Source organism: Antrostomus carolinensis, unplaced genomic scaffold, assembly GCF_000700745.2.
Source record: "Antrostomus carolinensis isolate BGI_N321 unplaced genomic scaffold, ASM70074v2 scaffold676, whole genome shotgun sequence".
NCBI classification, from domain to species: domain Eukaryota; kingdom Metazoa; phylum Chordata; class Aves; order Caprimulgiformes; family Caprimulgidae; genus Antrostomus; species Antrostomus carolinensis.
This window is the reverse complement of record NW_010319540.1, coordinates 12,653-38,873: the sequence shown is the minus strand read 5'-3', so window position 1 is coordinate 38,873 and position 26,221 is coordinate 12,653. Positions and strand designations below refer to the sequence as shown.

At 37.8% G+C, this 26,221-nt stretch overlaps 1 protein-coding gene across 1 annotated transcript; it reads right to left on the bottom strand.

Moving 5' to 3' along the window:
• Nucleotides 1-355: 355 nt before the first annotated feature.
• Nucleotides 356-26,221, bottom strand: CSRNP3 (cysteine and serine rich nuclear protein 3). Its single transcript, XM_010169251.2, has 4 exons — nt 26,059-26,221; nt 10,122-10,381; nt 2,917-3,213; nt 356-1,444 (listed from the first exon to the last, which is right to left on the bottom strand). The coding sequence occupies exons 1-4, from the start codon at nt 26,204-26,206 to the stop codon at nt 401-403; spliced, it is 1,749 nt and encodes a 582-aa protein (XP_010167553.1). The 5' UTR covers nt 26,207-26,221; the 3' UTR covers nt 356-400.

Sequence of the window (26,221 nt, the reverse complement as noted above, 5' to 3'; positions counted from 1 at the left end):
CTTACCATCTTTGTAGATATGTTGAAAATCAAGACTCTAAACATGATTATTTAAAAGTATCGTTTTTAACAATCTTGCACAGGCCCAACAATCAAAAAACATGAAGCCTTGATTCAGATAGCTTGGCAGGTTTCACATACTTTAACAGGTAGGCTACTTTATGTGTTGAGTTACTTACGTGTTTTATTTTTATCAGAAGACAGTTTAATTATTTTTATTTAAATCTTTACATGAACTATTTTTGTGCAATACCACTGCCAGTGTAGCTTGAGAAAACAAAACGTGTCTGGAACATTGACTGTAGTCCAAGTGTTGTCTACTTATTAAAAAAGTAAGGTTCTAGGAAATCCAACGTGAGTGCATTTTAATACAGGAAGTCAGTCCTAGAATAATTTTAATATTAAACAGGTACTGTTTCTACCACTGGCGATTTGATGCACTCTTCGTGCAGTCTGCTCTTTTCTGGGAGGTTTAGTGAATTCTCAGCAGGATGCTCTGGTACACGACTGTCGCCATTCAAAGCTGAAACAAAGCCATCTTGAGAAGGAGCTTTCAAGTATGAGTGAAATTCCACTTGCGGGTGACTTGGCCTGTGTTCAGTGTATAAACTGTTACATGGAGCACTGCTATCACCTTCAGAAGATGAGCAGCAAACAATCACTGAGGGGTTTGCAGAAGGGTAATGAGGGCTGCTAAAAGTTTCCTCTGATTGCCGTGTGTAGTCAACAAACTGTTCTGAAGTCATGTTGTAAGGCACCAGAGAAAGACTACCATTCTTGACAGCATCCCTTTCTGAATAAGTCTCACTGATCTGGTTAACAGTGCCAGCAACATGGTTCTCTATTTGGTAATACAGATTTGAAGAGTTAGTATAGTATGAGGCATTTTTAGAGTGGTTTTCATGCACAGCAGTTCCATCAGAGTAGCAAAGGACAGAAGGAAGAGGCACCATATCAGCATGAGAGCCCATGCTTTCTACAAAATCATCTGCTTTTTCTTCCTCCTCATCTTCCTCTTCATCTTCCTCTTCCTCTTCATCATCATCTGATTCACTAGGGGCTAAACTCTGCGTGCTAGAATCTGTAACTCCACTACAAAAGCTACTCCCATCTTCCTCTTCCTCCTCTTCCCCTGCGCAGTCCAAGTCCTCGGCTGCCTGAGAATGCAAAACTGCAGCCGGAGGTTCAGTTTCAATCTCAAAATTTTCTGCAATTGAATATTCAACCGGATGGGGTTGTGGACTCATAGAACTAGTGTGTGCACTTATCTCACTGTGGCAGCCATTCAGTGCTGGAACTTGCTGCTCTCTGTTTTTCTCCAATTCAAGTTTCATGATTGTGTGCAAAAAGTGAGTCCGTACACGGATAGGATTAAATTCAATTCTACCTGCTGTATTGCTACACCCTTCTTTAGTGCAACCGCACGGAAAAGACATACGATCCACCTTTTAAAAAAAAGAAAACAGATTAACAATACATGGCATAAACCTGGTGCTACGACAGAACCTAAACAGCCTAGAGAAATACAATAGTGAAGTGGGAGTAACTTTGAGAAGTACTTGTAAGAGCATTTGAAGCTAACAATAATTGAGAGAGTTAGCCCTGGAATTTAGCACTACTGACAGGAGCAGTAAGGGACTCATACCTGCAATGGTGTTGCAGAGTAGGAAAAATACCTTTCTGTTCCATATGTGAAAGCATTACAAGGTACAACAAAAAACATGTACTTTTCTATTTATGGATCTGCTACAGCTTTACTTCACGTGTGCTCCAATCAGGCAAAAGCATTAATCAGAGAGAGTCTTAAAATTTTGTAAAAATCAGGGAAACTAGAAACCTATTGAAACAAAATGAATGACATACATAAAAACTTTTACAGAGTTGACAGTGGGGACACCTGACCACAGAAAGCAGGAATAAAAACTCAAGTACATTTTAAAAGATACTACAGTCAGTTGTAGATTCAGTATTGTAAGCTCAACAGACTATGGGCAGAACTATATCTAGTAATAGCCATCTTAAATTTCTAAAAACGTGACTGAATCCACAAGTCAGATAGTTCAATCAGATAGCTTAAAGTCTACGATTTTACCTAAACATCAAATATGATGCAGAGGAGAACCATGTAACACAACATCTTCCCCACACATGAAGATGAAAACAGGAAAAGCAAAGAGAGTATATTATTTAAATCCGTAGATAAATTTTAGCTTGGATTTAAGAAATTATGAAAAATGCATTCAGGAAGAAATCAACTCAGCTGTGTAACAGCAACTCATGGTAACATCTTTTAGGGAACATTTTGGGACATTTAGAGCTGTACATAGGACACTATGTAAGTGTACATTTTCAGTCTGCAGAGGAAAAACTACCTGCTATAGTAGCAGATGTATTTTTTATTGCCTACATGCAAATTTATCATGCATGTATTTTAAGTATCATGCATGTTAAATAAAGGATGGTACCATAGAGTTTAATTCGTTGTTTCTCATTGAGTTTGGACTATAATTCACATTTGGATAGTATATGAAAATAAAAGGTAATATCCTGTCTCAAATCTGCAGGCTATGAATTCTTTTGTTGTCTCCATCTGCATATTTTGATAAAGACTGAAAAGGAACATGAGGAGCAGAGTATTTTTATAAGAACAAAAAAACAAAAACACCTAAACAATGTAAGTGCCTAAACCAATCATAAAATACAGACAGACATTAAGGAGTTGATTGTAGTCCACACTTTATACTCTTAAATCTGGGCTTTAAAAAACTGTTTTGAGATCCACAAATGCTATCATTTAATAATTAATTAATTTACAGTAGTTATAACTTTAAGAAGAAAAAGTACACGCATGTGCATGCACACAGAACCTTCCCTCTCCCCTTGATAGTTAAATAACGAAAATAATATAGACATTTACCTGACATTTTATGCCTGCAAGACTGCAAGTACAAGTTTCTGGATCACAGAACATGCGGCAGTCACAGCCACAATCCTCTCTGGACAGGCGGATGGCCCGCAGCTCGTGTTTTTCTTCCACATCAATCTTCTTCACTCCAGAAGCTCGCAGCAATGCCCTTCGCTTTTTTGTCGGCAGGGGCTGTAGAAAGAAGTACTCATCTACTTCCGTGTTGTCTAGATCAATATCATCATCAGAAATGTCATCCAGTGTCAGGGTATTAGCTTCTTCAGATTCCACTGTACCGTTCTTTGTCATCTGTTGCACAGAACAATTAAGAAAGTCCTTAAATTATACTTGCATACATATATAGATGTCATAGATGTGAATATATGCATTAGGAATGCGGAAAGTCATATGTAAAAATGCTGCATGACTGCCAGTAAGCTCCAGAATATGATTACAGATAGGGTGGAAAAGGCAGTTCTTTCACATTTAAATGTATGAATGAAATACACATTTTAGTTTCATGTTTGTCATGAAGCTAGTGGGTTTTATTTCTAAGTTTCTAATTTCTTATCTGTTCTTTATGTCCTTCATCGTTTGTCATTGTTTGCCAGATCTCTTGCCTTTCTAAAATTCTAGTCTTTTCTATATTGTTTCATAAGATAATTTTTGAGCCCTTAATTGATTCTAGTTCCTGTCTCTGCACTCTTTGAAGTACTTCAATATTCCTTTTGAGATAGTAATTATACTACCAACGTTATTTTAAATTACAATGCATCACAGATTTGTAAAATGGTGTATTTTATGTATGATTTGGTATCCTGTTCCTCTTTAGCCTGACAAGTTGTTTGATGTTTGTACAGCAGAGGTCACAAAGCAGTATTTCCACTTAATCATTTGGGCAGATTCCTATATTTGCTTCTTCAGTTTACAATTTTAAGCCTGGAAGTCACTTTATTTTGCCCCTTTCTACCTACATTACTTCATGTTTCTTTGTGATGTATTTCACAGCGCTGATGCATATAGCTCTTCTGAAGTTCTTTCTAGTCCACTTTGGTCCTGAAAATAACCTGTTTAGTTTGGTGTTGTCATGGATTTTAGTATTTCACTAATCATCCAGATCAGTCTTAGGAAGTTAATGAATGAATAAACTTAGAAAAAAGGAACTAAGTTCTTAACCTTTTATGGAGTATCTTGAGAAAAGTTTTCAGATTGCTGTTCCTTTCCTAAGGATATGAATTTTTGAGCCCTTGTAGATGTAAATATCCTGACACTATATTATTATTATTATTATTATTATGATTATTATTATTATGTACAAGAGTCTAGCTCTCAAGCCTTTCAAAAATTGTTTCAAACTTAAATGGCCATGAGCATCAAGTACAAACATCCAGTGCTACTTTCATAAGATAGCACACCTCTGTACCATACTCCTGTAACTCATCTCGTATAGAAAGGGGTGCATATATTCCTAAGGAAAATTAAAAAAAAACCATACTGCACTGAAGTTTGTCCTTTCCACCATCTTTTTGATTGTAACTGTCATTTATGGTATTACTGAATTACTTGATGGTGAGCTCCTGCAGACTGCTTACTCTCTTTTGTAGCTGCAATTCTGTGTTTATAACAAGTGTGTAATACAATCACAGAAAAAAAAACAAAAAACCCTAATTATTCCTGACTTGTAAAGTCAGCTTAAAAGGAATACTCTTCCCTTTGAAGGAGAAGAGTCTCAGTGTCATGACTGGTAGTCCTTACACACAGTGAACATGTACACATCACACTGCACAAAGAAAAACTCTCCTGAGATCAGTAATCATCCCTTAACAATTCAGCACTGTACTTAAGTTCATGCAGAGGTATTCTGCCACTTTTACGATTCCACTTTATAGGCATTATTGTTTCCTTCTCTTTTCAATGTATTCTCAATCTTTTTCTGTAACTGCAGCCTTCGGAGTTTAGTGCCTTCATTTTATTTTAAGTTTCAGTTTACTTACCGTGCCTGTTATCCCTGTAACATTAAAATCTCTTTATGTGCATATACTTCTAGCTCTTTCTTCATCTTAAATACAGGCATTTTCAAAACGTCCTCTCAAACTTCCTTTAAGTTGTTTTCTTACTCTGTTTTCCATTATTCAGTTCACTTTACAGTGGCTAGGAAAAGAGGGGGTAACAGCTCCCTAATCAGTTCTGCCTGGCCCTGGGACTGTGGAGAGATTATTTACATGAGGTATTTCAATGTATTAGTTCAGTAAGGGTGGAAAGGCAACATTAGAAGTCATCCTTTTTCTGTATAATCTACAGGTAAATTTACATTGCAATTAAATGCATCTTGAATTAGCTGTCTGAAGCTAGTGGGAGGGAATACTCCACTGTACATGCAACTCAGCCTGAATGTTCAAATCCAGAATGGGATCCTTAATTTTTTGTATATTTTTCATTTTTTTGACAGCTAGGTACAAATAAGTACAGTTTATTTATGTTTCTTTGCTTTCCTTTTTTTGTATAATAGGAGAATGACCTACTTACAAATTCTGAACTAGTCCTTAAGCAGATCACTGCTATTTAAGTGCCTATCAGAATTTAAGTTTGAAAGTGGGGAAGGGGAGGAATTCTAATCCCTGCTTCTGTAATAAATAATAAAAATAAAACACTAAAATAGTGTTTTATTTAGTTACTATTTAATAAAAAATAAGTTTCAGGGCTCTTACCCATTAAGTGAATGCTGTAACTGCTCAGTTTACAAAGGCACCTATAGAACCATGTATTCCTCCTCCTCCTCCTCCTCTTCCTGCAAATCTTAACTGCTTTGCTACACTGTGGTAGAGCATCAAGGAATGACTCCAGTCATATGTTGAATACCATATGCACCCAGCAGGCTGTAAAGTCCAATGCCTGGGCATCAGGTGGCATTAGATTGCCGGCTGCCATTTCAAAGCAGCTTAGCCCCTGACTCCTTTGCTGGATGACTAACTTCTTGTCGCCTCTGATTTTTTTTTTTTTTTTCTCAATTTTATCATACAAAGAACAAATGAATTAATGATATGAAAGATCTGAATGTTTCTCAAACAAATAGTCAGGTAACTACAGAAGGAGGAAGATTATCAAGAACCATCAAACACATTTTCCAATACAGAACTTCAGGGAAACATTAAGTTCTCTTGATTTTCATAATATTGTCCATCTGAATAAAACCTGTAGACAGGCAATATTTCTCTCATAAGGCTCAAGGTTAATGTCATGACAACAGAACAACGCAAGGGCCAATTAATATGTGAAACCTTTGGGTGAAATTCACTTCAACTCTGTAAAACATGAAAAATTTAGGTTAGACACCTTTTCATGCCCTAGCTGGAAATTACAATTTCCGAAAAGGAAACCAACTGTGTCCACAGACCCAGGAGCCTTAACATTACTAGGGTCATACTAATCATTTTAATAGATCTTAATTTGAGAAGGCATTACAAATAAGCAATAAGGACCATATCAGCTAATTTACTGTGCTTACTCATAATGTTTTCTCAAATGGTGAAGCCTACTTTGTACCCTTTCATCTTGACAAGATGGCTTTTATGTCCACCTTGCCATTAGGATTTTCAGACTGCTGCTAACAAGCGTTTATGCCGCTGTCAGCAGTGTTTACACCAAAGCGCTGGTGCTAAATGGCTAAAGAAGTGACTTTGAAGATTATTTTACAGTCTTTAGCTGCTTTTAATTAAGAAAAGTTTCTTATTTGGTTCTTCACTTTTAGCAAGTAAAATAATAAACATTACCTAATATTATGAAAACTCAGTTCCAATATATTCCTGTATTTCTCTTTTTTCTGTAGCAAAGAGAAGAAAGCATTCTCTACAAGAGAACACCTCTACCTACAGGTTTGTATATTTTAATGCAATACAAAAAATTAAAAACCAGGGAAACTGAAATTAAAAACCACATGGAAAATGTTACTTTCTGTTTGCATAATGATTTTTAAACATAAAAACCTTTTTGAGCAAACTTAGCCCTACTTAATTTTCTTCATTTTTCTGTACCAATGTACAGTAAGTTTGATCCAAATCTTGATTAATGCATTTTCATTAAAGATCGCAATTGACACCTTAGCGTAATTGACACCTATAGCGTTTCCTTTTTGTGTTTGTTTAGAATCCACGTGAATGACCAAGCAGCTCTTCCATCTCCAGAATGGGAAATCAGCAAGGCCCAGTTGTCTTAAGCAAATAAAACATGCTCAGTGCTTTGCAGCGATTCTTTACTAATTCATTGAGGCCTGGATTTGCTTTTAGAAGGGAAAGTAGTTTTGTTTTGGTTTGGTTTGTTTTACCCTAAGTGTATAATCAGGGATGTGACTAAGCTGAGTTTAGTGGACTAGTTCAAAAAGGAAGTTTTCTATTCCCTATGTTTTTTACATGCTCTAGACTGAAGAGAAATACTTTAGTTTAGTAAAAGATTTAACACTAGTAAGATGTTACCATTCTTTAAGCTACTTGCAAGACTCTGAAGACCTAACCACAGTTTCTTAATATTTGAATTGAAACTTTGGAGTCAGCTTGGTAGTCTCAGAACATGATAGCAAATTATTCCCACATCAACTGCAGAGGATCAATGAAGAAAGAATCCCACCACTGCTGAATTAAGTGTAGGGGAAGGGACTTTTCTATTTAGGAAAAGGAGATGGAATTAGGACATAGGGAGGAATGCAAATCAGGCTTTCCTTATTCACTGATTACTTATGAAGAGATTTTGCAGGAGCTTAACAGTCACAGTAAAGATTACCATCCCCTCAAGCAAATGACTAGGAAGATGGAAGAACACGTATTTGAAAGAGGAGCAGAAAGTAGAGTCCATGTCCCCAAAAAACAGTGAGCTGGAGTGAAATAAGTTAGTTAATGAAGAAAGGAGATCCATCCCAGCTAAGAGGAGAATTATGAAAGCACAAAGACCAAACTCTACTCCATACAGACCAAGGCTAAAAGGCCTCATCCAATCTTTAGAGCTAAATAGGATCTGTAATTTTTCTTTACTAACTTTCTGCTATAAAAAGAAAAGTGAAATATTTGCATGCCTTACTATTTTTCACTCACTCCACTGAGGATTCCTCTCTTTGAGCTCATTCCTGGAAGTCAGGCAAGGGATCTACACAGTCATTGGTTACACTGACACAGCTCAATTCAAACTTGATGCTCTCAAGATCCTGTGATGCCAGATGTTTAGAGTTATAATCTATATCTAGTGATAAGTTACTAACCCTGTAGCCTTTGGTTTCTAACCCATCTAAATATCCATCTTTAATTTACCTTTGCCCTGAGTGATTTTAAGTTTGTTTGCTTTCATTTTGACAGTTCAAATTTTATGAACTATTTAAGAATCTATTTAGTTATTCAAATAAAAAACAATTAGGAGACTAAAAAACATAATTACAGTAGTAAGGGTCACATACACTTCTTCAGGAGTTCAGACATAGAACTCATGAACATAGTTCATCCTATGGGACAAATGCTGAAAGGCATTTCTTAAACTTGGAGGGTGCCATTTTGCTCTGGACAACCGTAGTAGTATCTGGAATAGAGATATAATATCACAAAAGAAGAGGCTATGGAGCACAGCAGTTTGTAGGAAATTCTAAATATTGTTCACTTTTAATTACAGTATTTAACTGAAAAAGAGCCTAAAATCCATATAACAAGCCATTACACAGGAAGCGTTTCATCCACTACAAAAACAACAAAACCAGAAGTTTTGCCACCAGTTTTAAAGAGGCAGAAGGAACACTTCCAAGAACACAATCCCCTTCTCTGTTCTCCTCTACTCAAATACACAATTTCTTTCCTCTCCTATGCTATATTTAAAAAGACAGCTTCAAAGCTGTAGCCAATATTTGTTCTAACTAGCTGAACTGACACAGCCAGTTCATTTGTCTGACATATTTCTTCTTTAATACAGACATCTTTTTGGGCTGGAGCTTTTCCTAAGCACAAATGCAGGCTGGGCGATAAGTGGCTTGAGGCCAGCTCCGAAGAGAAGAACATGAAGCTCAACAGGAGCTGGCAATGTGCACCTGCAGCCCAGAAGGCCAACCATATCCTGGGCTGCATCAAGAGAAGTGTGGCCAGCTGATCAAGGGAGGTGATTCTCCCCCTCTACTCCACTCTCATAAGGCCCCACCTGCAGTGCTGCGTCCAGTTCTGGAGCCCCCAACACAAGAAAGACATGGACCTGTTAGAACGAGTCCAGAGGAGGCCACAAGGATGATCCAAGGGCTGGAGCACCTCTCCTATGAGCACAGGCTGAGAGAGTTGGGGCTGTTCAGCCTGGAAAGAGAAGGCTCCGGGGAGATCTTATAATGGCCTTCCAGTACCTGAAGGGGCTACAAGAAAGCTGGGGAGTGACTTTTCAAAAGGGCAACTAATGATAGAACAAGAGGTAATGGCTTTAAGCTGAAAGAGGGTAGGTTTAGTTTAGATATTAGGAAGAAATTCTTCACTGTGAGGGTGGTCAGACACATCAACAGGTTGCCCAGAGAAGTTGTGGCTGCCCTATCCCTGGAAGTGTCCAAGGCCAGGTTGGATGAGGCTTTGAGCAACGTGGTATAGTGGAAGGTGTCCCTGCTGATGGCAGGGGGGGTTGGAACTAGATGATCTTTAAGGTCCCTTCCAACCCAAACCATTCTATGATTCTATGGTGAAATATTAAAGATGCATGATCCTATAAATTAGTACACTGAAAAAAGAAAGCATTTTTAATATTACTGTTTCTTACTTTTTGCCAAATTCGCTCAAGTTGGCCAAGCAAATAAGTTGTTTCACTTTCTGTAGTTGGGATGTTACCATTCCCTTGCCTGATAGGGCACTGTGCAAGGGCTCAGAGACTCATTCTCTTCCTGGCACTTCCAGACTTCTGCTGGACACCCTGTTCGAAGTGAACTTCCACCACTCTCTGCCTTTGTTTTCCTCTGTGTAGATAACAGGGAGTAAACAACAACCTCCCTGTAAAGCACTCTGAAGTACACATCAACAAGAGCTACAGCAGCTCTTGGTAATATTGAAGAAAAATGTCTTCAGTAAAATAAAAAGAATGAAAAATGTCATTGTTTTGATTGAAAATGGAGTTGATGATAGAAAGGAAATGGTTTTGTTTAAAACACACACGGGACCTATATAGATCTGACACTGCTCATTTAAAGAAACAGGGCAGGGATCAAAGTCTTGAAAAAATTTTACCTTTAATTTTAGAGAATTGAGTTTTTCTTCCCTTAGATGCTCTCTTAACATCTCTCGGTGAAGCCTCTCCTGTTCCATCGCAAACTCTCCAAGTGTGTATTGGCGCACACTGTTGTGGCGAGTAGACATTCCCAGTGTGCTTCCCCCTTGGCTGGGAACACTGGTGAAGCCTTGCCTTCTCGTGAAGTAATACACAGTAACACAGTTAAAATGGACATTTTTTGTTCTCTTCCGCTTCTCTCTCTTCAGGATTGAAGAAGCTAGAACAGATGCAGATTACAATATGAATGATAACTTCCAGTCATCTAGCAAATTTGTCACTTGTGTAGTTCCATTTACCTTAACAATACCCATATACACGCTAAAGTTCAGAGGTGTGCAATCTAAATGAGGAGATAACATTAGAAACATTTACCATGTGTGCAAACCTAGAAGCCATTACAAACTGCTACAATAATGAACACTATTGTCTACTTTAGAAGATAAATTCTTGGCCAGGACAGTTGTGCTTTCCCATAGCATTATAAAAATGTTTTAACCTTTTACCAAGGAAGCAAATAATTCCCAGCAAAAGGAATTCTTTCACAGTGTCACCTTTCACAAAGTCGGTGATCCACTGACTCGCTCCACTTCAAAACCCTGCGAACCCAACGATATTGCATATGACAGCAATGAGGAGAAGAGCAGACTGGTGTCTCCCACAGGTCTATGCACACCGTTACTGTTCTGTCAGCGAGTCAGCAAGGCTTAGCTGCAGAGATCTGTAGCGACATCTGTAAAGCACTGGATCACATTGGCAGAAAAGATTCCCATCTCTTATAATCTCAAATGATAAATTAGTGTTAGAAAACTATAGAGGCAATATGTTTAGTGTTTCAGACTGTCTCAGAAATTCATATCATCATCATCACAAAATAATACAGGAATAATGCTGATTAATAATCAGAACCACTTCCTTTTTCTTTACCTTCATCCTTCTTTCTGCTGCCATCCACTGAATACACGTGAGTGTGTGTGTAGAATATATATATATATTCTAATGTGTACAATTTTGACAAAAAATTAAATCTAGTCTTTTCTAATTCTTTTCTGATTCCACTCACACTCATGCTCAGTTTTTCTTATATACATATGCAGTATCATATGAAATTGATTAAAAACAAATGACAAATTTTAACTGTTAAATATTGTTCTTTTTTCTACAGACAGTTAGTAACTCCTTCCAATGATACTGATCTATTGTTTCTTACTGGTAACACTGGTGAGCCTTTAGAGAAAAACAAACAGATAAACAAAAAAACAAGAGACACAAATGTTAAAGAAAGATAAGAGACATTCCTTGATTTTTAAGATGAGCAGACGGATTTATTTGATTTATTGCAAAATGGCAATAGGATGTTGAGAATTCAGGCAGTAAAATTATTTAAAAGGTGCCTGAGCACTCTTGAAAGACTTGGAACCATTCTATAAAAGCAGTAAGAGCAACATGGTGTACACTGCTAATCTAAAACTGCACCATCTCTAGAGATTGGAAGCACTTGGCCTTCAGCCTTGGTTTTGTAACAGGTCTGGTTTATTGTCATTCTATAATATTATTAAGTTCTATAATATTATTAGGTCGGGAAATGTTAATCATGTGCATAAAAACTTTTACATTAAGTAATTCAGTCCAAAACCCAGCATCTTTTACCTAACTGTATGAAAAATGTATATTAGAAAATATAGTCCTGTAACCCAATTACAGCCAGTAGGCCATACTGACATAATCGTAAAACTATTTGGGCTCAGTAAAACATCGAAATAGTATTATTTTTCCTAAATACTGATAAGCAGATGATAGAAGGAAAGACAGGCCCTTCCTCAGGTATGCTGCAGGTATGCTAGATTATAAACATAAAACAGATAAAGAACTCGGGTCCTATGTTCGCATACATGGTCTCAGTGAAGGGTGTCCCAATACAGGTGCAGGATGTACACAGAGGAATCAAAAGACAAATTCTGTTACCTTAGGCATGTTTAAACTAACATGCAAGTTTAAGCAAATCTCATATCAACAGAGCCTGACAAAAATATTTACAGAAAGGTTTTACTTTCCCACTTGAAAGGGTAGTGAGACACTGGAACAGGTTGCCCAAGGAAGTTGTGGATGCACCCTCCCTCGAAGTGTTTAAGGCCAGGCTGGATGAGGCTTTGAGCAACCTGGTCTAGTGGAAGGTGTCCCTGCTGATGGCAGGGAGGCTGGAACTAGATTTAAGGTCCCTTCCAACCCAAACCATTCTATGATTCTATGTGTTTACTGGGGGAAGAGGGTTATTTTGTTAGAACCACCTAACTGATAAGGGTGTGTCAATTTTGCATGATATTAAATATTGTTTTAATGTACTGTTCTTTTTCATATATGCCACAGTTTCAAAACAAATCTATTTTTAATAAAACCAAATTTTTAGAGTTTGGAAGATGGGGTAATTTTGATATTGTGACATCTTCCTTCAATTTAGTATGAAAGCAAATACTCTGAGTCAGAACCCTCACTGCCCATATGCCCTTATACACAGGAAAGCACATAATAAAAAATCCTGCTCCTACTGAAGGAGGTATCTAAACCATTCTGGGATGCATCCAATTTCTGACATAACACTATTGATGTTATTTTGGATCTCAACTGGATCTTGCCTCTATTTCGGAAGAAATAACAGCTACTGAAGGGTAAGCAGTTTTTTTTTATCACGTAAAAGAACAAGACACAAATGGAATGAAAGATAAAATAGTCTCTCTCATAGCAAAATATTAAAGGAAAAAAGATAGAAGGTTAATCTTATATATGTAGACACACACACACACACACATATATATATATGTTTCATGAGGAAATAGAAGGTAATTGTGCCTTTACATTGCCAAAGCTAGTGAATGCCTCTGCATCTTCATCTGTAAACTTCAGTATCTGCCACATAAGGTTTATTTTAGGCCTTAGCTATGGAACCCCTGACATGGCTGCTTACTGGCAGGAATACCACATGCTGCAATAATGTGCTTCCATTTTTTTCAAGTCTGTCAATCTCTGACACGAATCATACTACTTTCTATACATAAAGAAATCAACCTTAAGTTTTATTCACATGCTACACGCTAATATTAATAGTTACATGAAGCTAGGCAGAAGTCTCTGCCTTCTAAATACTTCCACCTGAAAAAGAATAATGGAATCTGTGATAAAAACTAGATTACATGAATGAGCTTTTCCACTTTGTGGATTTTTGGGGAGGAGTGGGGTTGCCCATGGGTGTGCTATCAAAATTTAGAACTTGAATTTCATACATTGCCATATGTTTATGCCTAAAATTTTGGTCAGCAGTCTCTGAATAGACTGTAGTCATCATGAGCTGTCTTAAAGAGCTTATTAATACATTGCTTCAACTTCTTTATAGTTCTTAGCACTTTTAGTGATTAAATTATAAGTGCCACACCATCAAAGTTGTTTGGGTTTTTTAATGTATCACTGACAAAACCTGTGTTAAAATAGAACTAAGCTGAATTTCAAGAAAATGCTGGCACACTGTAATTGCAACACCACCAGCACTATAAATCCAGCACTATACAGCTGTATTGAAGACAGCATGAGAGCCGACATGCATTTGTGGTAAATGTCATTAAAATTCATAGTTTTATTTATGAACGTTATAGTTCCTAGTCAGACAAATTATATGATAATCTGTTTAAGTAAGCAAGTATATAAACATTCAGAGCCCTCAGATTACATGTGATTTTTTCTGAAACACATCCTATCTTTTGGTGTGCCTCTTTCTGACCCAAGAGCTCACTGAAGGGAAGAACTAAGGCTCTGTGAGTAACTACACCCATAGTCATCTCTTTTATGTTACTGCTAGGAAGTAGTCAGAATATATTCATATTTATGAGAATGTTGTTCACAAGAACAGATCAGGCAGGAACTGTAAAAGATGACAGGATTTTATTTGATTACCTAAAAGCATAGATTAGAGATGTCAGAAAGGGGACTGGAGAATTGTGACCACCTCAGTAAGCAAGGACAGAAAAAGAAGCAGTCAGCACCGCAAAGGCACTACATTCTTGCTCTACTATACTTACTAAAATCTCTGAGCAGAAGGCTGCCTTAATATGACCTCAAAAAAAAGTTATTATTATTGAATGGAAACGTTGACCATTTTCCAGCATCAGGGACCAAGTGCTCTATAACTCATTCAGACCTTGATTGCTTCAAGCCAACCAGAAGATCATCTTACCAAGAGTCAGGGCCGTATGTTATTTTGCAGGCACTGCACCTTTAATAGTACGTTTGAATCAGTTGTAATTACTGCTAAGGAAACTGCTTAACTCAGGATAGAGCAGAAGGACATACAAAATACATATTTTCTGACATATCAGAACGCATGAACATATGCCCAGACAAAATTTATTGACATTAATCAATTAGTACGCTCCCTTCAGAATGACAGACACATTGTGCAAGGCCTGCATGCCTCTCTGGAGTCAGTTTCAAAGGATGTGCTGAGAAGCAAAAGCTCCTAATCTAAAAATTTATCCAAAGAGAGTGCAAACACTACACTTTTCCAGAAGAGATCTAGTAACAGCTTCCTTGCTTGGCCAGTCTCAAAAAAACATTTACATGCCATCTGCCTGTGCAACAAGTGATGTCAGTGGATGCCACTGTCATCTGTTCTGTGCAAAAAGGCTCCATGCAGAGTCTGCTAGGCAGAGAGGTGCTGTTTTAGCATCTGCTGGACACACGCTGTCAACAGGAACAAGAAGGTGCTTTTGAAAATGAACGCCACCATCCTGGGTCTAGCACTTCATGGCAAGCAAGGATGCTGGAGGAAAGAGGAATATTCATCATCACCTAAAACTGTCCTATGGATCACACATGATCTTTAACACCTTTATATACTACAAGTCTGATATATTCCACAGAAGGAAAAAAATACTCCATTCTATGTATTAAAACAATTAATATAATTTTCAGTTCCTTGTTTCAAGATTATATGGAATTAAATATTTTTGACAGATACATATGAACTGTAATCCATAAAATATACCTATTATCAGAGAGAAAGTTGGTACTGTTAAGAACATAATTACCGCTACAGAACTATCTCTTGGAAAAGGTCACTGTATCTGAACAAGGTCTTCGGACACAGAAATCTTCAAACAGGACTGTCAGAATTCCTCCTCTGAAATGATATCAACTGCTGAAATTTTGATTTTTGGCATTTGAAAATTTGAGTGGCTCAGTTTCTGGGTTTAGCAGAGCAGTTAATGATGTGCTTGCAACTGGCCTGCCTCCTCATGGAGTCAAGTCAGGTCCTGCAGGATTATCAGCTCTCAGCCATGCAAAAGCAGCCACTGCAGATTCAGGGCAGTATCTGGAAACAGCACAGCCTCATCTGTGCAGCACTGGACCCGGGCTAACAGCCACAGCACGGGTCATCTGCACTATAGAACATTTATGGCAAAACTGGCAGTTGTCTGTAAACAAAATTCCTGAAGGTGAGACCAAAAGAATTAAAGGAAAACTTTTAATAGCAAACAATTGTTTAACCCAAGCACGGTTAACCCACCCTGGAAACACAACTTGCTCTTTGTGCTTATCCTTCTGCTATCTTTGTTCACAATGTGCCTGCACACATCCACAGTAGGATGCGCTTATTCATCTTTTTCTCAGTTATTAACCTCTCTCCATCATAACAATTCTCTTTATCCACAGCAGTTATAATTTATTTCGTGGTTACATATGGTGTTTCTGCCATTTCTCTTTATGCAGAATACCTGGTTTGTGCACTTCTCTGGCTACTGAACATTCAGGGAATTGCTAAGGTTTCCAAAATTTAAGAACACCTGTGGCAAGCCAGAGACCTGAGGAATGGCACGATGCCTACACACTAGATATCAAGTTTGGTTTTTTATTATGGTCCTTCAGTTTTCAGTATTTTAGTAAGGTCCTTTTTCAGTCATTGACTGTAGTACAGAACAGAAATAATTGTTCAGCAGTCATTCAAGACATTGAGATTTCAGTGATTTATTCATAAGCCTCACACCGACATGAAATAAGCTTTGTATAATTCAAAACAAGCTTTTTCTACACACTGCCACCCTCCACACCACCACCCCTTCAAATTACACAGGTTAAGCCTTGACTCAGTAAGCCTGTCTTACCCAGCCTGTGGTTTACTAGACACAGGGAGATCAACTGTCAAAAGATTAAAAACAGAATAAACACAAAAACATCATTATGGTTGTTCCCATAGGTGGTAAATTATACACATACTTAAGGACTGTCTCCTACATTGGGACACTAAGACATAACCATCATTTTTATTAAAATGGTTGCAATTTAAAGTTGTAACATTTTCTTTTATCAAAACAGAAAGTACAATTTCTATTGCCCAGTCACCAACAGTAATGGCATACAAGATGGTCTATGGTCTATTTCTTTTCCAGAAAGACTAAGTGTTTCTTAGATTTTTATTTTTTTTTTTAAGCTTACAGGTATTTCATCAAGTGCATTAAATGGATTTTCCAGACACAGTGTGTCCTGTATATCTGTATGAAACAGGAGGCCTCACTAATTCATTTTTCAAAGATATTCTAAAAATAAAACTTTAAAGTCAAAACTGGAGGTAGTATCAAAGTAAAAAAAAAATATACAGCTATCATGAAAATCACAGCAGCCTTAAAAAATAAGACTGTTCTGCAAAATAGCTTCCGTGGCTGCTGTTCTTTCTCACTTAGGCTGTTGTGTCACATAAATCTCTGTTACAATGACAATTAATGGGAGAAGGGCAAATACTACGAATAGCAGTTTGACAATAAAACCTCCCTGTCAGATTCATCCTGGATGAAGCATGTTGTACAGAGCTTTGATCTGTGCTGAAATTCTGTCGCCAAACAAACATAGCAAGTGAGGAAATACTTTCTGGGTTTGGAAAAAGACTCCTCAACAACGAAGGTAAGAAAACTGAGAGCCATTCAAGTCACTTTAGGTTAGAAAATAAAGAAAGGCCTTTGTTCATCAACAGTTAATAAAAGAGAATGAAGCAATTTATACAGTAGAAAAGTTCAAGCATATGTCTAGAAGAATGTGTGAACAGACAAGGGTGAAGAAAGATGTAGCAATACACATTTGTAACAAATCAGTGTCAATATTTTTGTAATACATTTTAATGTAACTAGAACACTATGGTTAAAGACTGTCTCCCTAGTGTCATAGTTCTATGGAAGAAACCACCAATAATGGTCGCCATCACCTTATTCCTACCAACAGGCTCATAATTATAAGATTTTTTGCACTTACTTTCTGTATTGCAAACCATTTAGGTTCCTGCTCCGGTAGGCGGATTGGACTAGATAATCTTTCGAGGTCCCTTCCAATCCCTAACATTCTGTGATTTTTTTTTTCACTTTATGTATTATTGGGAGACTGAAGAATTTTATTACTAGCTCATTTTCCACAGGTTATTCAAAGCCATATATCAGCAGCTCTCCAACTTCTGAAATTGTGCGCCCTTCTCTCCCTACCCCACACCAAGGTATTTTCAAAGTACAGAGTGAAAAGCTAGAAGCAGAGGAGATTCCTTTGCAGGTGGTGGTGAGCTGTTCAGCTGCTAACCCTTCCAACCGAGCCCCAGCCCAGAGAGGTGTAGGGAGATGACACTGGCAGGGGCCACCTGCACCCAACATCCCCAGCTTCTGCCTCCTCCCACAGCTGGTATACAGTGCTGCACCTGCTTCTGCTGCCCCTTCCTTCTCCACCTCAAGCTCTATTTTCTGCTCTCTCCCCTGAGAACAACCATTATTTATCTATTTGTGAATTTGTGAAAAATGAAAGACACCCCCCCAACTCTTTCAGCATTTAAAAAATTCAGGTTTTATCATATTTATTCATCATATATTTCTTATAACTTTGTAACAGATGTCATCATGGGCCCATCCAACTCCCAAATCCCAAGAAAAGGAATTTTCCAAAGGGCAAAAACAATATTTACACTAGCAGTCCAGTGTATCTTTATGAGAAACATCCAAGTCCCATTTATATATGAAGAAATTATAACTGATGGAATAGGTAAGCAGCAGTTAATAATGTGCTGGCACACTTAAACAAAGTTTTCCTGAACTGCTCTCACATACATATCACGCACTATACATCTGCGCTTTTCATTCACCTTTAAACATCATCATTTTGCTCTCTGGGCAGTGGAGCTACAGCAGGGTGAAACCAGTGAAAGACAAAGTGTTTCCTTCTGCGTGTTTAGTGGCCAAAACAGAATCCAAATCCATCCATCCAGGAAGAGATCCTGCTGCAGCTGTATCCGTCTATTCTAAGCAAAGCCTGCTTCCTAGTTTTACAAAATCCTGACAGGAATGACATCTTAAACCCATCATGTTTTTCAAACATTTCTTACTGAGAAAACTGTTTAGTATTTGATTATGAAGCATAAATAATCTCACTTCTGGATGAACTCCAAGACATAAGCACTTTCTTCTGCTGCCTCAGCTATTCTCCTGATGTCAAAGACACATAAAAATAAATGTGAACCATATGGCTACCCGGCAGATTACCAGCACTCGCATCAACCAAGGCAAAGCAATTCATCGTCACCAGCGCAGAAATATCTTAGCCACATGAAAATTTCAAAAGGCTGGAAAAAACATGTATGAAGAGAACTTTTAGATTAAAGCTGTCTTAGAGTGGAGGAAATGCTGCTTTTCTTATGCTCTACTACCCATTTGTCTGCTTTTTACATACTCTGTGCCATATAAACCACTATGGCAAGAAGGATCGACACCATTCTCCACCTGCTCCATGACTTTCCCATGTAGTGTTTCATCAAGTCTCACACCACAGAACAGCAAAACCTAATCCATCATGATAATCCAGGTCAGAACATCACTTATAAAAGCCAGCTTGCTTCATAATCTTCTCAGGAAACAGAAATTTGGGGAAAGGTCATATTCCAGAAACTGCGTCTACCTCTGTCTCTTACCTCTCCTTCTATCCCACTGCCGCCCAAAAGATATTTTTCTAAGAGTCTCCATACATTACATTTACAAATTTTAAACCCTTAACGATGAAACACTTTTTCTACGTGCTGGAAATCCACATTAAGATGAAATGCTATAACATAACAATATACCCTCCCAAAGAAACAGGTGGGCTTGAAGGCAGGGAGGTATTTTCTGAAATAAATAGAACCTGGAAGTCTTGAAGGGAACTGCATACTCAGAAAGGTGTACATTGAGTACTGGAAATTAGACAGGACAGGGACAATGCTGCAGCACAGCAACCCCTACCCTAGCAGCATTTCACTGCGCCATCCTTCTGGCACCTTCCTCAGGTAAAGCCAAAGCTAAATTTACCTCACAGGAGGGGCTTGATGGGAATGCTTGCCTAATGCTACATTTATTTATGTTACACTTGAAAAGGTTTTAAAAAAATACTAGCTTACAGACAAGCTGGACAGGAATAGGAGAGCTTTTCTATTCACACTTTAGTTAAACATTTTACCTTACTGCCTAGAGTTTTGTCTAAAATCTCCCAGAAATGTTAAATTCCTGGGATGCATGCTAAAAGCTGGAGTTTTACTGCTGAGATTTCAGTGAAAGCTTTAAGTTTACTTCATCAGCACCGTCTATCTCCAGAATGTTTTTCTGTGACATTCATCATACTAGTCCAGTTTCTCCGTTCTGCAAATATAATCGGCCTGTGGGGAGAAGTGGGGATGGTTAACTGCTCTCTGCCTCACCATTTTCTCTAAATGCCAGCTGCTGTTTCGTAGATGATTATTTCTGACCTTGGCCCCAGCTTTGAACAGCGTGAGGAGGAAAGCCACTACCACAGATCCTCACAGGAACACACATGCATAACAACTGTATTTGCTGAACTCTCCTAAGACGTTACAGGTAATCCTTTGTCCCATCTTATGGGCTACTTTTGTTAATAGCCATTTGATACAAATACAACTATCCATTTAGCTGTCGATGACTTTGCATTTGCAAAAGTATTTTGCATATGCCATGAACATCTTCAACAAAAAAAAATTGTTTATGTTATCTAAGCCAAAAAAAAATCATGTAAGGCAAAACCTATCCTTCTGTTTGTAAAGTACATGAAATGCACTAATTTATAGGAGAAAACTTTTCAAAAATATAGAAGTTGAGTTAGTTGCAAAAATCCTTCTAAAAACCAGTGGGAGCCTGCCTCCTAACCCCTCTTTACATTTTTTAAAAACTCCCTCTACAATAGTCATTATTCCAGATGAAAGACAGCAGGCAAGATCCTGTCCTGGCATACCCTGCCCTGTCATTCTATATGAGTATTTAAGTGAAGACATTTCAATACATTCCACCAAATTTCTTTGCATTTCTTGGTGTTTACTGCCCAGATGAGCTGACTTATTTTAAAATCAAAAACGTGGATCTCTCAACTAGTTTACATTTCATAACGTGAGTCAACAAATAACAAGAACACATTCCTCATTAACACGGAAATTCCAAGCCTGGCTGCAGGCAATATAAATAATCGCAAGATGCCATGCAAAAAGAATGCCTACATTTAGCTAAACCTTCTAAGTGTTTTCCTGTAATAAGCCAGCATTACCACTTTTAACTCATTTAGATTTCTATCATTAACCAGCAATTAAACATACAGCTTAAGCTCAAAGCTCAGGTAATGCCTGGTGCTACTGACCTCACACCAAATAAAACTTTATCCTTCACATAAAGATAATTTAAGAGAAGCTAGACCTTTCAAAAGATTTGTTACCTTCTTCCAAGTTCTGCATGGCCACATAGATGAAGCAACCTCAGTATGTTAGTGACTCTAGAGTATTCAAAACAGTACATTTAAGGGCATACAGAAAGAAGGGCAATGAGGATGTATCTGTATTTTCAAATTCCTTGTTATCTTTAACGGTAAAATCAAAAGATGGTGAGAGCATTTAGAGACCAAAGGGTTTACTCAGAAGCCTTACTGACCAGCCACATTCATAATGAACCTAAGGCATCCAATACTCTTAAAGACAGTACCCTAATTAGCAAAATGACATGACCTATGATTACAGCTGGCTGCAGGATAACCTCACTAATGACAGTGATAATGTTAATGGCAAGATACAGATAACTGATGGAGCATATCAACTACAACTGTGCAATGGTTCTAGCCCCTGTTGATCAACTTGTCAGATAAGCTGGTGCTGGAGATTTTACCTGCCTCTGAAGGCGAAGAAGACAAGGCATGACTCTTGAAGTTTCAGCTACACTACACTGAAGTTGAAATGGCAAAGGAAAGCAGCAGCTCCTCAAAGTACGTTTCTTAAGAGATGTGCCTGTGATTAATATGGTATGGGGAGTTTTTACCAGCACCAAAGTGCAAAAGACAGAATTTGATGAGGTCTTCCTAGGCCTTTCAATTGCATGCAATTATGCAAGTTCAATTTGGGTATTTTTCTTTATCAGAAAAAATAGATCAAGCATGTAGGGGCAGGTGCCTCCACAAGGCAGGAAGAATCCCCGACACCTGAGCTGGAGCGTGGAACCCAGCACACACAATCACAGGAACTGTCAGGGCATTGCACTGACACCCTCAATGGCAATTCCAAAGACAACTTGCTGTGTAGTTGATAAAACACAGCAGCGGGGTGCCATAGCTCAACACGGCAATTCAAGGAGCTGAAATGGCACTGGGTGTGCTCCTGCCCCGTATGCCACTTACCTCTACAGAAAAAGGGAAAAAATATTCTTAGTCCTGCATGCTTGGACTGCTACTTGAAGTCAAACACCCCTCTTTCTGTTATGGGGGTGGAGGGGTGGCATGAAATGAGACAGGTACGTGGACTGGTTAGTAATATGCTTTGGCATCCATTAAGTTACATCTGTGGTGTGACTAGTGGCCTGCTGAATCAAACGGAAATTACCTCAATAGACTGAGGAAAGTAGGCAAAAAAGATGGGAGGGATTATGTCTGCCATGGTAATGAAGGTGCTCCATCACCATTTGATAAAAGATTTAAATATATGCAGATACATATACACACATACCTGACCAAGAAAATACTACATTTATTTATTTATTGTTATGAACCTGCTAACAGTTGTCTATGCTTTATGCACTGTAAATTCATTTTGTGACTCAGAAAAAGATGCTTGTAACTTAGGGGAGGGATTCAGTTGTTGTTGTTGTTGTTGCTGTTGATTTATTTAAATGGATATATTGTTAAAGAAACTCTGTAACATCCCTGTGTAGTAGTCACAACAGACAGCAGTTAAGGACAACTCAGTCATGTATTTACTGCCATCACACTACAGGGTTAATTGCTGAGATCAAAGCTATCTTCTGGTGGTTCTGCCCCACCTGAATGATCCACAGCAGCTGTGTGCCTCATTTAGCTGTCAGGCCAAACTGACCTTAAGGCTAATGGAGCAGGATACCTGAAAGATTCCTGTTTATCTGACCCAACACATATTGTTTCAAGGGTTGTGTAAATACTGAGATGCATCAGCTATTCTAGATAGATTAATATGCAAACTGCCTGCTTGCTGAAGCACTGAAAGACTTGTAGCTACAAGTGATTAAAAAATTACCTCTTTGTCAGGTCAATTAGAAAGGAAAAATAAGACTTAGGCATTTTTTAGAAGCTCAGTTAGAGAATTAACATATAGATCCCAGCATTGACTACAGGTCACCCACAACCCCACGTTTCCAGCCAGTAAAAGACAGTTTATACTGAGCTTCAGATTTAGTTATATGAAAATGGACTGGAAGGAAAGCAGTACACCAGGTCTGATAATATCTCACAGAAGAAAAAAGCAAATGGTACAAAGTGTGAGGAAATGGCTTAGAAAGATAACCTACAGCAAGGAGGTACTCAGGCATGTAACAGACACAAGTAATCTGGCCAGCATTTCTTCTGCACTGGCTCTTTTCAGTCTGTTTACTGAAAAAGTCTCACAGAACTCTTCCTTCCCCCATTCCCTTAAAGGTATGGATTCAAATATTTAGCACAGGAAAGCTCTTTTATTTTGAGAGATGAATGTGTTTAAAAAATGAACAAGACACCTTTCAATGTAGACTGTTAACAGTTTTGTTATTGTACATCTGCATGTAGTTTTCAAGTGAGCATCACTTAGTAGCTCTGTAAGACACCTGTATTCATGATATCTGAACACTGACAAAATTTCCACATACTCTGCTTTGACAAGACATGGCCAAGTACCTCGGCAAGATCAGTTCATTTTTTCTCACTTCCTAGAACTCAAAATATGCTTTTTCAAATAATATTGTTTAAAAAAATCTAGAAGTTAAAAAAAAATCTAAATACATACACAGAAAAGTGCTCCTGCCCTGAAGAGCATCCAACATCACACCCACAACTGGTGTCATCCAACTGATGCAAACCAAAATGAAACAAAACCCATGTATATGAAAATTTCACCAATTGCCCAATTGAAACATTCTTTCCAGAATCAAAGCACATGAAGACTCAAGAAAATAAAACAAAATAAAAATCCAATCTCAACAAAAAAAATGCTTTTTTTTTTTTAGGGATAGACAGTTATCAAGTTAAAAACATCTTTCAGCATTTGTCAAGTATCTTTACTCTTTCACATGTATTTTAAAAAAAAACATGGTTAATTCTTATTGCAAACACAGATTAACTTCAGCTATCATACATCATCACTGATACTCACCTTTTTAGTGCAGAGTTGCTCTTTTATAGAGCAGATGTGCCTAAGGCTAGCTAACTGATTTTTCTATCACTGCTTAACTGGTAGATGTTGATCGTGTAAACACATAATTGATATGCTTTAATACTAAGAAAGAAGAAGAAGGTTCAAAGTCTCACTTGCAGCATTTTAACAATAAATTAACAAACTCTGACTTCCCCATCAAGGGCAACATGGAGTGTCCTTGGTAAAGTTACAAAACAATGATGCACATTGGAAGAGTCCGGATGCAGGATGCAAGCAACTAGGTAGGGATAAAACCCCCTTTACATACTATACTTCATCTGAGCATCAACAACTCCACCTTTCTTACCAGGAAAAAATTACTACCTTTACCAAGCTCCTGAAAATACACTGCATTACAGTAAGAGCAAAGCAGAATGTCAGACACTGGAAGATGCCACATTCCAGTGCCATAGAAACTAGTCTCCAAAGTCTCTTCCTTAAGGACCTTGAGATTTGCCTATTCAAACGCAGCACCAAGGCCACCTGTTCAATTCTTTACTTCCCAAACCAGCCTTATATAATAGTGGGATTATTCTCTATGGATTTATTGGAATTTAGGCTCTGCATCCCTATTAAAGACAAATGCACATGCAATTTACTCTATTTCTGTATCGCCAGCTGATATATATATATATATGTGTATTTTAAAAAATGCAGTATGTATGATTTCTACATATATGCGTGTGTGAGTGTGAGCACAGACAGACATTTATTACTCTGGCCACAAATATCTCAGTTATATGGTTCATTAACCATAACATTGAAATGCTATAGTTTCCCTTACAGATTTTATTCAAAAACGAAATTACTTTTTGTGTCAACTACCATCAAAGCTTTTGTTACACGCATGTATTACAACTTCCAAGTTTCTCCCCTGAATTACGAGTCTTCTTTGTATTATCTGTGTATTCACAATAAAATTGCTGTCTTCTACGCAGGTGGTAAAGACTGTTTGATGGAAAAGGACTGCTTTCAGTCTATGATGAATAATCATCTAAGTCCTTAAACAGATGCAGAAGTTAAAAGATCAGCATGCAGATAATCTTGTCACCAAGCTACTTCTTAATACTACCAAAGAGGTTTACTGGGTCACTTAATCCTTTGTAGCATTTCAGTAAAATAGGTCCTCTACTAATACCGCATCTTAAATATAATATAGCACACCAGGATTGTTACATGTAAACATACAGAAAGCTGTGCCTGTGTAACACTTTGCACAGAAGGGTTCCTCCACAATAGAGGAAAGAGGATTCAGACCTTCACATCCAAACCCTAGCTCAAACCACACAGCAGCATTTGGTAGACAAATCAGTTATAAGAACACTCATATCACATGCTACAAGCGTGATTTCTAGGCACAATCTAAACCACGTAATTACAAGGACAACATTGTATATGTGCAGTGATGAGGAGCCTCACCTCCTCCTTTGCCCACAGTCTTAAGAAAACAGCTTTATAGCCACCAACTCCAGTGGAGACGTCTATATGCAACAGAGCTGAAGGAGGCAAACCTCTGCTTTTTAAAACAGCAATTTGCTATCTAAACAGTATAACCACCTAAAACAAATATTATAAACTACAAATATAAACCGTAAATTCGTTCTTCCTATATATGTGCACACATAGCTTTGAAACTTAAAACCAAATTCTTATCTGTACACAAAACCATTGCCTAGTACAGAGATGCCCTCCCCTATATGAAGAATAGAAACTATTGCAGTATCGTGTCCAATACACAATGTTCCTCAGTTCCAAATAAAAGAAAGCTTATTATCTTCTTTGGAGAAGAACTCTCACCAATATGATACTGCACATAGCTGACAGCTGCACTACACTTATGTAAGGAAAATAAACTTACCTAAAGCACCTTCCCTACAGTACCTGTTTGAAATACCTTAAGCACAACTCCCAGCATTAACTATGAACAGCTACATAATTCAAAAAAGCAAACAGGCAAGTGTTTCCAAGTGACTTCCAATTTTTACAAAGACAAATAGTTTTATCTAGTTAACAGGAAGGCAAAAGTGTGCAAGTCATTTTGAGTAAGTCACAAACTGAACACCAGAGTCTATTTTGTCATCTGTTCAGTTTAAAATCATAAGGTTTGTCTAACCATACCATTTATTTAATTTTGAGGAACAGGAAAAATTCTTTAGATACACAACTTTAGTACTTACGGGTAAAATGATTAGAAGTGGATGGATTGACACTATCACCACTGTCAGCACTTTCACTGCTAGAAATGTCATCATCTGATTCCCGCACAGACGAACAAGGTGAGGAGCCATCAACTTCTTCAAACTTCCTCTTTAAAATTCCACTCATTGCTGCAATGCTGTC

Coding starts and splice junctions, on each gene's coding strand:
- CSRNP3 (XM_010169251.2), bottom strand. CDS start 26,206: ATGAGTGGAATTTTAAAGAGGAAGTTTGAAGAAGTTGATGGCTCCTCA. Junction 3,214..10,121: donor TCAATTCTCTAAAATTAAAG/GTAAAATTTTTT, acceptor TCTGTGCAACAG/ATGACAAAGAACGGTACAGT. Junction 1,445..2,916: donor TTGCAGGCATAAAATGTCAG/GTAAATGTCTAT, acceptor TTTTTTTAAAAG/GTGGATCGTATGTCTTTTCC.